The sequence below is a fragment of the Pan paniscus genome, chromosome 10, assembly GCF_029289425.2.
Source record: "Pan paniscus chromosome 10, NHGRI_mPanPan1-v2.0_pri, whole genome shotgun sequence".
In the NCBI taxonomy this organism is placed as follows: Eukaryota; Metazoa; Chordata; class Mammalia; order Primates; family Hominidae; genus Pan; species Pan paniscus.
The window spans coordinates 54,552,381-54,569,852 of NC_073259.2; the positions used below are offsets into that span (position 1 = coordinate 54,552,381).

Genomic DNA, 17,472 nt, shown 5'->3' on the forward strand with positions numbered 1-17,472 from the left:
GATTTCTTCTTTGTAGGGATCAGGGAACTCTGTGTTATATATCAACATTGTTTAACCCACACATATAAAACCAGATGATGGCTATTAACTAGAAAGCATATGAGATCAGCTCAGAAGAACTGATTTGCCTCTTTTCTCTATGGAGGACAGAAAGGGTGCTGTTAAAGTATTCTCAGTGAGATCCTTGCTTTTTTTCTTTTTATCCAAGATCTCGGATTTTAAAAATGAGGATGTGGTCTGGAAAAGGATCTAAGCAAGAATCTGGGGTATGCTGTTTTAAGTATCTTAATCTCAATTTTCCTATAGGTCTCTAGCTTTTGGACCTGTCGATTCTTAATGAATATCTAGCTGCCAAAAGGCAAACAGAGTGCACCTCTTGAGGACAAGGAGTGTGTTTATTTAAGAAAGAGGCAGACTAGCAGGCCACTGCCCGAGTGGAATATGGGTCTATAAAAGCCACTGGAATAAAGGAGGAATGTGATGTGGCTTAATCCAGAGCTCCTCACAGAACTCTATACCTATGGACTGTGCCAATGCGTATGTAGGTTACATATCTATTGTCCTGCTGCCCTCAAAGCAAAGAAATCTGGCTTTGGGAGTAGGGGTTGTACTGGAACAGACTTTGCCCTTGTTGAGTCACTGTTGAACAAACTTTTATAGATTAAAAGCTAGAAAAGGCAACCACATGTCTCTGTACAGCACTGGTAGGATCCTAGTAAATATATTGTAATTGTGCAATAAATATCTGATAAGTGATTGACTGAATGAATGAACATCTCCACAGATTTGGTTTCTACTGCCAAGTCAATCTGGTACCTTACACTAATTATGAGCAATCTATTTATTTTGCTGCTTGCAGTAGGTATGTTGCAAAATTCTCTTTATGATGGGGATAAATATCTGTCCTTTTTTAGAAAATTATTTTAACCACAAGGAAGGCTTAGTAGCATTGCTGTAGCAAATTGACTTCTATTCCTTGCTTTCTGACTGTTAGACTTACAGCCAAGTAATCTTTGTATAAATACCTTTGGGCAGTCAGTTGACAGAAATAGAAGTTGTACATTTTAGTTCCTCCTGTGTAGTAGTTGGTACAGTTCAGTTTTTTTAAATCTCTTTTAAAGAGATCTATAAATGTAAACACAATTTTCTATAGCTTTCTATGGCTTGGAAGAATGCTAAAGATACTTTTTAAAATCTTTAACTTTTCTAAGGGCTCATTTATAAAAGTAATAATGAAAAAAACTCCCCTCTCACTCAAAAGTTTTTCTCATTTTATGAGTACTATTACATTAAACCATATGGAACTGCAATTTTTATAGGTCAAATATCAGCAATTTAAATGGTAATCTGATATAATGATACATACTCTTAAAGTTGACTTTTAGAGAAATTTGCATTTTTAACAGCTTAGCAATACTTTAATTCTTCCACTAATAATATATTTATTTATTTACTTATCGAGACAGTGTCTCACTCTATTGCCCAGGCTGGAGTGCAGTGACACAATCTTGGCTCACTGCAACCTCTGTCTCCAGGGTTCAAGAGATTCTTGTGCCTCAGCCTCCCAAGTAGCTGGGATTACAGGTGTGTGCCACCACACCTGGCTAATTTTTGCATTTTTAGTAGAGATGGGGTTTCACCATGTTGAGCAGGCTGGTCTCAAACTTCTGACCTCAGGTGATTCACCCAGCTTGGCCTCCCAAATTACGAGGATTACAGACGAGAGCCACTGCACCTGGCCTAATATTATTTTTATTACTTGGAAATAAACCTCATCCCTGCTCTTAAGAGGCTATTCTCATCTCTGTTTTGGAATCTAGAAATATCTTATCCAAAAGATATAATTTCAGTAATAGTAAATATCTATTTTCACTTGAATATTTCTTCTTATTATCACACATTTTTTAAGAATACTATAAATGACTCAAATCTAGTTCTTTCTATGCATGAAAAACCCTGATGCAATGATTGGTTCCAGCATGTATAGTTATATGAATTATTGATGGTTAAATTTTATGCCTTTCAGATTGTTAACTTCTTATTGCTACGACAACACAGCAGTACTTAGTGGTACATTATTCTTAAACTTAACACATCTCATGCCTTAAATACAGTTAACATTGCTGCAAAATTTTTATCAATATTGTTCCAATTAAATTTTATATGATTATTTAAAAAATTTGTTTTCTCTGCATATAGGCCTTTCATGTTACACTTTTTTTTCTCCTCTGGATTTGAATTGGTTTTTTGCTCTCAATTTAGGAAATATTTAGAATTTTGTGTCATTCAGAAGCTCCAAGCACATAGATACAGCTAACACTTCTCAATGCTTTCCCATTCTTTCTAGCTTTGTCTTAGAGAATAATAAAAAAGTAACTCTAACAAACATCAGTACATTTTACCAAAAAAAAAAAAATCACTGTCAGATTACTTAGATGTTAATGCAGAAAAGTGGGAATATAATGCAAAGTATAAAAGCACCTTGAGACATTAGTAACAAAACTATAAAAAGCCATAATCATGGGGAATGAATTTTATCTCAAATAATTTTACTATTATAATTGAATTTTAACTATATATACATTTGAAAGAATTGTAGATTCCTAAGAAAAAACAATTATTATAATTATTGTAATTGTTTAAATAAGGATTATTTGTTAAATGATCTGTGACACCTATGGATTTATTTTGCTATCTTTTCCATAACATATAGAGATGATTCTGGGTTTTACTTATAGAAAGTAAATTAAAACTAGTTAATATTTCTTTTTTGATAGCTACTAATGAGGAGCAATCTGACCATTTCTTTTGTTGCTTATGTTAGATATGTTGCATGATCTCCTTTATAATGAGCCAGAGCAAGTGAGCCAGTAACATTCTAACATGTTAATTGATCTACCTGAAATATTTAGAAGATTATCTGAATAGGTCTATATATCTAGAAAGGAAAGTTTAGTAAAGGGTACTTTGAGTGCTTATCTATTATGTATATATAACTTTGGTAGGACTACAGAAACTTGAACTGACTCAAAATGTTAAATTCCAGACCTTTGAGCTGGAAAGAGAATCACATGCAAATTAATTATATAAACATTGGCTATAGGGTCCTCCGTTTCCTTGTGCTTTCAAATTGAGTAAATGTCATCCCGAATTTTCTTGACACAGTCTTTCCAGAGAATTCAGTGGTGGCTTTAACATTATAATAATATTTTTAAATCATTATTTTAATAAAAACCTAAGCGGCGTTAGTTGCTATGTACATCAAACATATGTAGAATGTATTATTTTTACCATTTCACATGATCATAAAACAATAATTGACAAAAAATTGAACTTCAATAAAACAATAGTTGATTAGTCCTCAATAAATATATAAGCTTATGAATACTTTTATATATATTCATCAACATTCTCATTCACATCAGTTTTCAAAGTGAGCAATTTTTATACTTCGTTACATCATTTAAATAACAATAGCTCAGATAGGGCTGGGTGTGGTGGCTCACGCCTGTAATCCCAGCACTTTGGGAGGCCAAGGTGGGCGGAATACGAGGTCAGGAGATCAAGACCATCCTGGCTAACACGGTAAAACCCCGTCTCTACTAAAAATACAAAAAAATAGCCAGGCGTGGGGACAGGCGCCTGTAGTCCTAGCTACTTTAGAGGCTGACAAGAGAACGGCAAGAACCCGGGAGGCGGAGCTTGCAGTGAGCCACCGAGATTGAGCCACTGCACTCCAGCCTGGGCAACAGAGCAAGACTCTAGCTCAAAAAAAAAAAAAGCTCAGATACTCAGATAGCAAATAAGGTGGGCACATTTGCAGTTCTTTTAGCATCATATTATGACTTGGTATTTTATTGAAATCTTGTCCTGATTAAATTTTTTTAAAAGGTAGCTAAATTTTTTTTCTTTTTTTTTTGTTTTGGTTTGATTTTTTTAATTACAGGAGTATATATTTAAGATATTATTAGGCTTTTATAAATTCAATAAGAAATTAAGCATTGCAAAACCATAATTTAATTATTTTGCTTTGCCTTATAATTAAAATCCCTTATGAGAAAAATGTCCATATCTGTTCATTAAAGAAAATTGTCTGATTTCAAAAGGCCTAAGGAAATTAAAAATAGTATTAAACTAGACTTTTGAAGAAATTACACAGTTTTGCTTCTCCAAATTCCTGTTACAAAGAAAACACTTGGCATCCTGGGACATTTTGATATTTTCGAGGCCCCATAAATTGCTCCAGTAAACTATTAATACATGGTGTTCCAAGTATTTTTTTTAAATGCTTCTAGGTGAACGAGGTATTCTCATGAGTACTTAACAGAATATAATCTAAAATCTACGTATCTAGGTACTTAATTCTTAATCATGTCAAGACAATAAAAATTTACTATGGAATAAAAACCACCAGTCTCTTGTCTGGCTAAATAGAAATCTTTTTTATTCATTCTTTTTTAAGATGTTACATTTTTGCTTAAGTAGAGAACATAAGCATAAGTAGAAATGGACTTCTTTGTCTTCATAATGTCATTTATTGAGTGCCTACCATGTGTCTGTACTATAATAAGTGATCTGAGTACATTGCTTCACTTAGCTTCATAAAAACCCACTGCTTCATTTAGTACTCATAACAAATGAAATCATTAAAATAAGTTATTTTATAAATGAGGTACCTCTAGCTTGGAATTTGAATGATATTACAATGATTCCCCAGAATCATTTCTCCAAAACCATTTATCACAATCATGATTTTATAGTGCCTGCCTTTTCTGAAATATAGATATAAAACCAAATTTCATCATCAAATATTGCCAATTAATCAAGTTTTCTGGTAGAATCCTGTAGAAACACTTGTGAAATTAATGCACTGATGTATTTTTATCACTGTGGTCTCAGTTGTGTATTGTGTCATGGCTACTCTTTGGACCTAATTACATAGGGGTTTTATGCTACGGGGGGAGAACATCTGTGCTTCCGATTTATATTAAATTGGAGCTGATGTCACCTTGGAAAGCAGTAAAAGAACTCTCTCCTGAGATTCTATGTTATTTCTTCTTCTGAGTAGTCTCAGAGTATCTAATTAAAACTGCTCATTGGCTCTGATGACTAATTTCTATTTTATGCTACTATTATTTGATATTAATTTAAGATAATGTCATATTGTATGAGTGCTTACGACAATCTACACAAACAAATAATTATGTATCCTATTTTTTTTAATATAGTTAGACTGGAGAGGGAAAAATAAAGAACAGGGCAGGAGGGAAAACCTTAGAGAGAGATATGATACAAGAAATGTAACCAGAAATGGTATAGCCACTTCAGAAAAACAGTCTGGCAATTTCTCTAAAAATTATATGCTTCAGTATTTTCATTCTTTGGCATATATCCATTATTCATAACACAAAAAAGTGAAAACAACTAAAATATCCATCAACCCATGAGTGGATTAATCAAATATGGCCTACAGTGAAATATTATTCAGCCAAAAAAAGGAACTGTTACATGCTACAGCATGGATGAACCTGAAAACATTATACTAATGGAAAGAAGGCAATCACAAAGGACCGCACACTGTATGGTTCCATATGTTTGAGATGTCCACAACAGGCAAATCCATGGAGACAGAAAGTAGATTAATTGTTTCCAGGGGTTGAGAGGAAGGAGGAATAGGAAATGCCTGCTATTGGGTATGAGATTTTTTTCTGGAGTGAAGAAAATGATCTGGAATTAGTCGTGATGTTCACATAACCTTGCGAATACACTAAAAACCACTGAATTGTGTGCTTTAAAAGGGTGAATTTTATGATATGTGAACCATATCTCAATTTAAAAACATGACCAGGACGGGCGCGGTGGCTCACACCTGTAATCCCAGTACTTTGGAAGGCCGAGGTGGGAGGATCACGAGGTTCAAGGCCATCCTGGCTAACATGGTGAAACCCCGTCTCTACTAAAAATACAAAAAATTAGCCAGGCGTGGTGGCGGGCGCCTGTAGTCCCAGCTACTCGGGAGGCTGAGGCAGGAGAATGGTGTGAACCCAGGAGGCGGAGCTTGCAGTGAGCCGAGATGGCGCCACTGCACTCCAGCCTGGGCGACAGAGCGAGACTCCGTCTCAAGAAAAAAAAAAAAAAACCCAGACCAAAGATTCCTTATATTTGTAATAATTTCATTGCAAAGTCTTCTTATATGAACATACACATGTACAAGTAAAATATAAACATTTTGAATTCAAATAATAATTAAATATATTATAAAATAAGCTTGTGCTGTCTATCCTTCAACCTAATGGCTTGTGTACCATGGGAAAATAGGTAGATAATTCATCCACAAAACACATTTTGTATTTGAAAACCTCTCCTTCTCTTTCTTTCTCTCTCCAGGCATACACACACAATATACAGCTTGTATTTTTTAATCAAGTTGCAGTAATCATACATTTTTACCCCTAATTAATTTAGGGTATATTTTCAAAGAACAGGGATATTCTCTTAGGTAACTACAGTATACTTATCAAATTCAGGAAATCTGACATTTATATATTAGTATCTAAAATACAGTCCATATTTAAATTTCAGCAATTGTCATAACACTGTACTTTATAGAGCAACTTGTTTTTCCCAATCCATTGTCATGCACTGCACTTAGTTGCCATGTCTATTTATTATAGTTTCTTTTATTCGAAAGAGTTTCTCAGCATTTCTTTATTTTATATGACATTGATATTTTTAAAGAATGCAAGACTATTGCTTTTTTTTTTTTTTAAGAGAACACCTCAATTTGGGTTTGTCTGATAGTTTCTCCGTGATGTGATTCAGGTTATAAACTTTTTACAGAAATACTACTTGTATTAGTTTCTAAGGACTACAAATTACCAAACACTTGGCGGTTTGAACAACAGAAATTTATTTTCTCGCATTCCTGAACACCTGAAGTCAAAGTATTGGCAATCCACCCCCTCTGAAGGCTCTTGGGGAGAATTATTTCCTGCCTCTTTTCCAGCTTCTGGTGGTGCCAAGCATTCCTTCGTTTGTGGCGGCAATAACTCCCATCTCTGTCTCCTTCTTCACGTGGCTTTCTTTTCTTTCCTGTGTTTCTTCTCATTTGATAAGAGCATTTATTGGATTTAGGACTCATCTGATTAATCCAGGATGATCTCGTCTCAAGAACCTTAATTAAATCTGCAAAGACTCTGTTCCTAAATAAGGTTTCATTTACAGATACAGGGGGGTCTGGATTAAGATAGATCTTTTTGGGTCCACAATTGAATTTATTGCATTACTGAAATGATGCTGTGTGCTTCTCAAAGGATAATACTAGACTGTTCCAGATGTAGATAGGGCTAGAAATTTTTTTATTAAAAAACATAAATTCATACTGATACTCAAATTAAAATTAGTTTTTCTCTTGCCTTCCCACACAGCATGTTTGTATCTTTCTTCTTCCACAGTGAGAACCCTTGCTCCTAACATTACCAAACCATTTACTTACATAACCAATCCTACAATATACATAAAATAGTTTCAGAATTGCTACCCCTATATCATTAGCAAAAATAAACTTGCAAGTAAAGTTTAAAATTTCCGCCTGATTCTTTCTGTCTTTGACTGAAATTATATAGCCAAGTTCAAAAATTACATGGATTAATTCATCCCCACCTCCGTCCCCTTCGCTGTGTGGTTACTTTATCCTTTGGACATACTGTTCAGTTAAATTGTTTCTATTTGTATTCAATTTTAAGGTTTCTTCCTTCGTTCTTGTTGGTTTAATTTTATTTATTTATTGAATAGTAACACTTTGAGGGATTCCAAAAGTAAAAACTTTATTAATAGAAAGGATACTTAGGCCTTTTCCTGCCTATCCATTCCACCTTGTTCCTCCCACCTCCTGTAGCTAACCAACTTCACTAGTTTCAGGTTTACTCTTCCTGTGTTTCCTTTTTTAAATATAAATGGGTATGTCTATATTTCATTTTGCTTTCTTTTTTCATAGAAGTGGTTCTCAACCGGGAAGATTTTGTCCCCCAGGGACATTTGGCATTATCTGGAGACAATTATTTTTGTTTACTACAGGAAGGAGTGCTGCTGACATCTAGTGGGTAGACATCAGGCATAATGCTAAACATCCTACTGTACACAGGGTAGCCCTCGACAACAAAGAATTATCTGGTTCAATAAGCCAAAGTGCCGTTGTTGAGAAACCCTGCTGTAAGTCTACTTTTGCGTTTTGCTTTTCAACTTAACAATATATCATGGAAATCACTCTATATCAGTTTATAGAGGTCTTCCTCATCCTTTTATTACAGCTGCGTAGTGGATGTACTATAGTTTATTCTGTCTGTCTTCTTTGTATGGGTATTTATGTTGTATTTCAGTATTTTGCTATTACAAATAAGCTGTAATGAATAACCTCATGCATCTTTTTTTGTATTTTTAGAAGTATATTTTCAGAGTGAATTCCCAGAAGGAGGTCAAAGGGCAAATGCTCTGTCAGTTTGCCAAATCCCCTCTGTAAGAGTTGTACCATTCTGCATTTTCACTGTAGTGTGAGAACATTCCTTTTCCCGTAGGCCTGCCAGTGGAGTGAGTTACCAAGTTGTTGAATTTTTGCCAATCTGATTTGTAAGAAACTCAATGTAATTTTAATTTGTGTTTTTCTTACTATGAATTAAATTTTTTTGTTTTGTTTGTTCACATTGCTGGGTCGAAACTCAAATTGTATAATATGTCACCCAAATAATTATAGATGAATTACAGAAGCAATCTTTATCAAATACAGTGAAACAAAGTATATACAGTATTTCCCTGCTGAAAATGTTAAATGTGGCTGGGTTCTATGGCTCACAACTGTAATCCCAGTGCTTTGGGAGGCCAAGTTAGGAGGAATCACTTGAGGCAGGTGTTTGAGACTAGCCTGGGAAAACATATCAAGACCCTGTCTCTACAAAATATAAAATAAAATAGAATTTTTTAGAAAAAGAAAATGTCAGATGATTTCTTGGAGAAGCTTTTCTTGTGTCCATGTGTCAGTAAGTTTTTATGTAAACATAACGGTATTGTTTAGCAGTGCCTGAGGGAGAAGTACTCATCGCCAGGTAACAAATATCATCCTGGAAATGTAGTGTTTAAAGTCTTCACTGATGTTTTCAGACTACCAAGATGTCACACTGAGTAAGTTATCATGACTTTCCACTAGGATTCTTGTGTGCTTGGTGTTTTACAGGCCATATATGTCTCTTGGAAGTCTTCGGGATCAAGTCATTTACCCTGATTCAGTGGATGATATGCATGATAAAGGTTATACAGACCAAGATCTGGAACGTATCCTACACAATGTCCATCTCTATCACATAGTTCAAAGAGAAGGAGGTAAAGTCTATCATTCTTTTTTAATGCATTTAACTTCACTTTTAAAAAGTAAGCTTGGGTATATATTTAGTCTGTGGTTTAATTTGAATGTATGCTATAATCGGAAATAAGCACATAAGTGTAAAGATGGAGTTTTATTGCTGTTCCATTATTTACATTTCTTTTTCTGCTTGTGTTGTGTTTAATGCAACACACTAAGTTTTTATTAAGTCTCCATGTCAGTGCAGCTAACATTTAGAAACAGTTTTCTTCTTTTATATTCGAATGTACAAAGTCCCTGAGGCCATTGTCAGTCTAGATGTATGTAAAGTCTATGACAGAAATATTTGCCTTACAAGCTCTCAGCTCACATTAAATTAAATAATTTGAGAAGTAGATACCACAGAATTTCTTTTTTTGTTTTCAGACCCACAATCTGACCAGTATCTTTTTTTGCTCTCAAGCAGCACACAGGTAATTAAAGTTAGAAACTTCTGTATTGTGGTTTTTCAGCATAAAACATTTTTGAAAGAGTATAAATAACATTTGTACATATAAGCTTAAAATAGAATTATTGTCTAATAATACTTTCTGTGTTTAGTGATACTTTCAAATAATTTAATAATAATAATCACACTTTAACTAGATAAGCCAGGCAAGAGAAAGAAATAAAGGGCACTCACATAGGAAGAGAGGAAGTCAAACTATCCCTGCTTGCAGACACATGATTCTATATCTAGAAAACCCCATAGTCTCAGCTCAAAGCTCCTTCAGCTGATAAACAACTTCAGCAAAGTTGCAGTATACAAAATCAACATACAAAAATCACTAATGTTGCTATACACCAACAACAACCAAGCGAACAGCCGAATCAGGAAGGCAATCCCCTTCACAATTGCCACAAAAAGAATGAAATACCTAGGAATACAGCTAACCAGGAAGGTGAAAGATCTCTACAATGGGAATTACAAAACACTGCTCAAAGAAATCAGAGAAGACACAAATGGAAAACCATCCCATGTTCATGGATAGGAAGAATCAATATCATTAAAATGGCTATGTTGCCCAAAGCAATTTACATATTCAATGCTATTCCTATCAAACTACCAATGACATTCTTCACAGAACTAGGAAAAAAACTATTTTAAAATTTGTTTGGAACCAAGAAAGAGCCTGAATAGCCAAGGTAATCCTAAGCAAAAGGAACAAAGCTGGAGGCATCATGCTGCCCCACTTCAAACTATACTACAAGTCTACAGTAACCAAAACAGCATAGTGCTGTTACAAAAACAGGCACAGAGACCAATGAAACAGAATGGAGAGCACAGAAATAAGGCCGCACATCTACAACCATCTAATCTTCAACAAAGCTGACAAAAACAAGCAATGGGGAAAAGACTCCCTGTTCAATAAATGGTGCTGTGATAACTGGCTGGCCATATGCAGAAGACTGAAGCTGGACCCCATCTTTATACCATATACAAAAATCAACACAAGATGGATTAGAGACTTAAATGTAAAACCCCAAACTATAAAAACCCTGGAAGACAACCTAGGCAAAACTATCCTGGACATGGAAACAGACAAAGACTTCATGACAAAGATACCAAAAGCAATCACAATGAAAGCAAAAATTGACAAGGGAGATCTAATTAAATTTAAGAGCTTCTGCACAGCAAAAGAATCTATCAACAGAGTAAACAGACAACCTACACAATGGGAGAAAATATTTGCAAATTATGCATCTGACAAAGGTCTAATATCTAGCATCTATAAGGTACTTAAACAAATTTACAAGGGAAAAACAAACAACGCCATTACAAAGTGGGAAAAGGACATGAACAGACACTTCTCAAAAGAAGACATACATGCAGCCAACAAGCATATGAAAAAAGCTCAGTATCACTGATCACTAGAGAAATGCACATCAAAACCACAATGAGGTACCATCTCACACCAGTCAAAATGACTATTAATAAAAAGTCAAAAAATAACAGATGTTGAGAAGGTTGTGGGAAAAAGAGAACACTTATACACTGTTGGTGGGAGTGTAAATCAGTTCAACCACAGTGTGGCAATTCCTCAAAGAGCTAAAAACAGAACTACCATTTCACCCAACAATCTCATTACTGGGTTTATACTCAGAGGAATATAAAATCATCTACCACAAAGACACATGCACACAAATGTTCATCACAGCACTATTCACAATAGCAAAAACATGGAATCAATGTAAATGCCCATCAATGACAGATTAGATAAAGAAAGTGTGGTAGAGGTCCACCATGGAATATTATGCAGCTAGAAAAAAAGAATGAGATCATATATTTTGTGGGAACATGAATGGAGCTGGAGGCAATCATCCTTAGCAAACTAATGCAGGAACAGAATACCATATACTTACTGCATGTTCTCACTTTTAAGTAGGGCTAAATGATAAGAACTTACAAGCACAAAGAAGAAAACAACAGAGACTCAGGTCTACTTGAGGATTGGAGGGTGGGAGGAGGGAGAGGAGCAGAAAAGAAAATTATTGGGTACTGGGCTTAATACCTGGATGATGAAATAATATGTACAACAAATCCCCATGAAACGTGTTTACCTATATAAGAAACCTTCACATGTGCCCCCAAGCCTGAAAGTTAAAAAATAAAATAAAATAAAACAAAAAATTATATTCACACTTTCAAATAATTCAATAATTCATATAATTTGATAGTTTAGAAAAATGACTGAAATAACAAATGAGACACCAAGTTTAATTTTAAATGTATTTTATGTTCTATTTTACAGCCCACTTACATTATTAGAAGTAGAGTAAGTAGTACAGTGATTGAGAATATGGACTTTTAACTCAGAGTTCTGGAATTAAATCTTGATTAGCCCTGTTCTCTGTATCTTCAACTGTAAAATGAGGATAAATATCTACCTTATAAGTTTTTTGTCAAGATTAAATAAGACTGTATGTAAAACATTAGCACAGTGGCATATGAGTACACAAGAATTAGTAGCTGGCCCCGTCCGGCAGCTCACACCTGTAATCCCAGCACTTTGGGAGGCCGAGGAGGGTAAATAGCTTGAACCTAGGAGGTTGAAACCAGCCTGGGCAACATGGTGAAACCACTTCTCTACAAAACATACAAAAATTATCCGGGAATGGTGGCACACCCATGTAGTCTCGGCTATTTGGGAGGCTGAGGTGGGAGAATCACCTGAGCCCGCAAAGTCAAGGTTGGAGTGAGCTGTGATTGCATCACTGCACTCCAGCCTAGGCAACAAGAGTGAGACCCTGTCTAAAAAAAAAAAAAAAAAAAATTAGTAGCTAATGGTAATATTAGTAGTTGTAATATTGATACTATACTTTGTCTTTGTGTGATAATGCTTGAAGTTTTATATAACAATATCACATACATTATTTCATTTGATCCTTACAATAAACAAATAAGGCAGGCAAGAAAAATACTTTTAATTTTTGGTATTTGTAATTCCTACTATATATGGAAAGCAGATTGATTTTTTGTTTCATGTGGTCAACTCCTTGGAGTTTCAGAAGGCTGTGGTAGAATAAATGCTACATGTTTATCTTGGGCAAGTTATTTTGAGGACGTTTGAAATCTAATGATCCAAATAGAAATTTAGAATAAACATGAAATATTCTATTCTTTTGGAAGTCATCAGGAAGGTCTAGAACTCTTTCCAAGAATTTTCCAAACTTAAAAATGTAATCGTAATTGTTATGGGCTATTGAGTGCTTACTATGTGGAATTTACATATATCATCTTATTTAATATCCATAATAGTCCAATGATGTAGGTTTTACTATCTTCATCTTAAAGATTAATTTCAGAAATTTAGTAACTTACTCAGAGTCCCATGGCAAGTTGTGGGACAGGGATTCAAGCGCAGTTCTGACTTGAAAGTCAGTGTTCTATGCGAGGGTATGCCACTATACTATGGTAACTCCTAGCTTTTTAAACAATAATAAAAACTATTATATCCTTGCACATAAAAAAAAAAAACTTCAAGGAAACCTGTTTTACTTGCTTAATTCTTAAACCTGAAATATTTAAGCAAGGCAGGAAAACACTTAAATTTGCAAGTGCATTATTTAATTTGAAAGAAGCCTACTGAAGTTCTATTTAGACTAGCTAATCCTTTGGTTGGTATAATAAAAATGGAATTAAAAACTACATTCCATTCCATCAACTAGGTTACAAAACAGGAAAGCATAAAAGGGTTAACAAATGGACACAAACTAAAGAAGAGTATACATCTCTAGGAAGCAGGAAAATCATTCTCTTCTTTGCTGACTTTGTCTCACTAAATCAGGGTCAGAGGCAACATTATGACTCAGAGTTTTGATTTATGTGTTCCGTGATCATGCAATATTGCCTGCCTACAAAAACCTTTGGGTTTAGTAGAACAAAGAACGTGATTTATTAAAATATGTAAAAGTTAAAGTGTCCTTTGACCCAAATACTTTTCTCTTGTGCCATGTTTTCAGGGGGCAGGGAAAAAAAAAAAAGTTAAGCCCAGAATATTTCTCCACTGCATAGTAATCCAAGTCTATTTCTCAAATCATCACTTACATTTCATAAATACTATGAAATTCAATCACAGGGAAAGTTTTATTTCAACAGTTTTCCCTAGAAGCAAGAACTTTAAATCAGATGGTATTTTAAGATTATTTTTCCTAACATAAAATTTTAAGGATTTGTCTATTTCCTATGTGTATTTTCTTATTTAAAAAATGACAATTTCTGGAAGTTTACCCAAGAAAATGAACAGTGATTTCCTCTGGAGAGTGAGATTTCAGGTGTCACTGGGAAATAGGGAAAGTCTCCTTTTCACTCCAGATATTTTTTATTGATAATTTTTCATATATTGTATTATCTTTATTGTATGTCTTTGCTTATTTAATTTTTGGAGTAACACTTTCACATAATTCATAAATGAAAGGGCATTTTTAAATGTACTCTAAAAAATTCTTCCAATTCCTGTTTCCTTCCATCCAGTTGCACCTATCCCCATCAGGCAACCATTGTTTTGTTTCTTTTTTATGCTTTTATACATTTTTTAATGCAATGTACTTTGTAGTGGTAATTTTAAAGGAAGAAGATGGTAAGAAACATAAAGATGCATTTTATGTTTAACAATTAATATATGTTATTTCATCAAAGCCTCTAAACTTTTGGATTTCAAAAACAAGTCCAAATTTTTCTTCTCACCAGCAAAAGAATCAAATAATCATTTTTGATAATTTGACTTTTCAGATACACAGTACACATAAAGCAATGAGGGCTATTTTCTTTCCTGTTGACCAAGATTATTTCAAAATTTAGTGGTAAAAATTTCAAAATTTTAATGGTAAAAATTCAGCTGAGCAAGTAAAAAGATGACAGAGAACATGGATTTTTTCCAAAGATGAGAGTTAATCCCTGAACACTTAGGATTTAGAAATTTTGCTGTAAGTATCTGTTAGGTTTTGGCATCATTTTCTTGTTTGAAAATCAGACTCTCCAGCAGTGGAACTATGGTTTTATTTTTAAGTAATCTTTAAAAAATCTAATTAAAAAATTAAGGTAGGCTTATTATAAAATTTTAGAATTTTATAAAAATGAATAACTTAGGAAATGAATCTAATTCTGTTCTTGGAAGTATATGTGTATGTGTTTATTTACAGAAAAACAATGATGATATATACAATTCTGAAACTTGATTTTTAATCTACAGATATTCTGGGCATATTTTCATATTAATATACAAGACCTACTCTATTTGTAAGAAAAATAGAATGCTTGTTTTTCGAATAAATATTAAACAGAAAGTCAACAGTTAAGATGTTTTAAGAGATGGCATGCATGGAAAAACTATAAAAGCATCAGATAGACCTGAATATAAATCCCAGTTCTGACATCTCAAGATGTCACAAGAATTAGTAGCTGGCCCCATCCGGCAGCTCACACCTGTAGTCCCAGCACTTTGGAAGGCTGAGGAGGGTAAATAGCTCGAACCTAGGAGGTTGAAACCAGACATGTGTAAACCTAGACATGTCGATTACTCCATGAACTGTAGGTTGCTCACTTATAAAATGCAAGAAATAAAATCTGTCTTACAAAACTGTGAAATATATGATAAGAGAACTCACATAAAGTGCTAGGCACAGGGGAGCCACCTAAATTAGTTCCTTTCTTACCCTTTGTAGACTTTGTAATTGACATATGAAAATTTGTTGGGTCTTTTCTCCCATCTCCCTCCAAGATAAGTATAAGCCTATCAACCCATTGGAGACACTGAGAAACAAACACTGTTTTTAAAGTGTCAGTGTTTAGAATTCTTGTAAGATCATTTGTCAGTATAAGAAGTTATTACCATCAGAAGAATATCAAATCTAAAACAAAATGCTTATACATGAGGCTCTGTAGTTTATCCAAGCATATATTCTATAAAATACCAAGTTCTTCACGTTGACAATTTGAATTTGTCAGGAATCACTTGTCTAGGGTAGAAATAGTAACAATTAAACAAATGATTTATAAAAATGTATATTATTTTATTTTCTTAAGGATGGGATGCTGTTATGGACTGGAAAGATGTCCTGTCAGGAGGGGAAAAGCAAAGAATGGGCATGGCTCGTATGTTTTATCATAAGTAAGTATATTAAATTCAGGTAACTACTAGTCCATTGTTGTAACCAAACCAAGCAACAATAAGAACAACAAAAGTTTGGACAGGATTTATCGTCTTCATCTGTAGCTTAAAAATATCTTACTACAAAATTAATGCATAGAGTTCACAGTTGGTTTTTTTGTTTGTTTGTTTGTTTTTGAGACAGAGTCTCGCTCTGTCAGCCAGGCTGGAGTGCAGTGGCACGATCTTGGCTCACTGCAACCTCCGTCTCCCAGGCCCAAGCAATTCTCCTGTCTCAGCCTCCCAAGTAGCTGGAATTACAGGCGTGTGCCACCACGCCCAGCTAATTTTTGTGTTTTTAGTAGAGACGGGGTTTCACCATGTTGGCCAGGCTGGTCTTGAAGTCCTAACTTCAGGTGATCCGCCCGCCTTGGCCTCCCAAATTGCTGGGATTACAGGTGTGAGCCACCGTGACTGGCCAAATTATTTTTTCTTACAGTAGAATCTCCAGGTATTTGTTTTTCTATTTCTTTCATGTTGAGTAATGTTAGATGAAATAATGTGTACAAAGGACTAAATTAAATTTTTATGTATCCTAAGTTTGAAATAATGATTATTAATTTTAAAATATGAAGACTATACAATCACTATGATACTTGTGTAAATCCAATAGGTAGACATTCAGTAAAACTTTCTGAATTAAATTATTAAATTCAAGGTAAGTCAACTTTTTAACCATTCAGCAGCCTATTAAACCAGTAATGCTCTCCCCCTTGAAATTCAAAGCCATAGCCAATGGAAAAAGGGACCATTCTGCGTAGGTTTCAATGGATTGAGAAAAATTAAGAGGCAGGAAATAATTGCTTCTGATAAAACTTTTTAATTGTAACCAGCTTCATAGCCTTTTGAGTTTAAGGATATCAAGCAGAAGACATGGGAAGGAAATATTAAAGCCCTTCTGATTCTCCTGATTCATTCCATTCCCCCTCCCAACCCCCTTGGATCTCTGGCAATAAGAACCTGAGTTTTGCAGCACAGAAGGTTGTCAGAAACTATGTTACTCACTTTTTTTTTTTTTTTTGAGACGGAGTCTTGCTCTGTCGCCCAGGCTGGAGTGCAGTGGCACCATCTCGGCTCACTGCAAGCTCCGCCTCCCGGGTTGACGTCATTCTCCTGCCTCAGCCTCCTGAGTAGCTGGGACTACAGGTGCCCGCCACCAAACCCGGCTAATTTTTTGTATTTTTAGTAGAGACGGGGTTTCACCGTGTTAGCCGGGATGGTCTCGATCTCCTGACCTCGTGATCCGCCTGCCTCGGCCTCCCAAAGTGCTGGGATTACAGGCGTAAGCCACCTCACCCGGCCCTCACTTTTAATAATTAAGTCTTGGGCAAAAAGGACCAAATAGTTATGTACATGAATTCATGAATGGGCCATAAATGATGGCAGATGCAGCACTCTTGTGTGAGTTGTTGTGAAAGTAGTAACATTTTA

The 17,472-nt window shown here is 34.8% G+C and overlaps 1 protein-coding gene across 4 annotated transcripts in view; it reads left to right on the top strand.

Moving 5' to 3' along the window:
• Positions 1-17,472, top strand: part of ABCD2 (ATP binding cassette subfamily D member 2) — a 75,676-nt gene that overhangs the window by 26,434 nt on the left and 31,770 nt on the right. For all 4 annotated transcript variants that reach the window (XM_003825724.4, XM_034936023.3, XM_034936024.3 and 1 more), the window contains exons 7-8: positions 9,227-9,372; positions 15,918-16,002. In XM_003825724.4, coding sequence (XP_003825772.1) covers positions 9,227-9,372; positions 15,918-16,002 — 231 coding nt within the window. The remainder of the gene's footprint in view (positions 1-9,226; positions 9,373-15,917; positions 16,003-17,472) is intronic.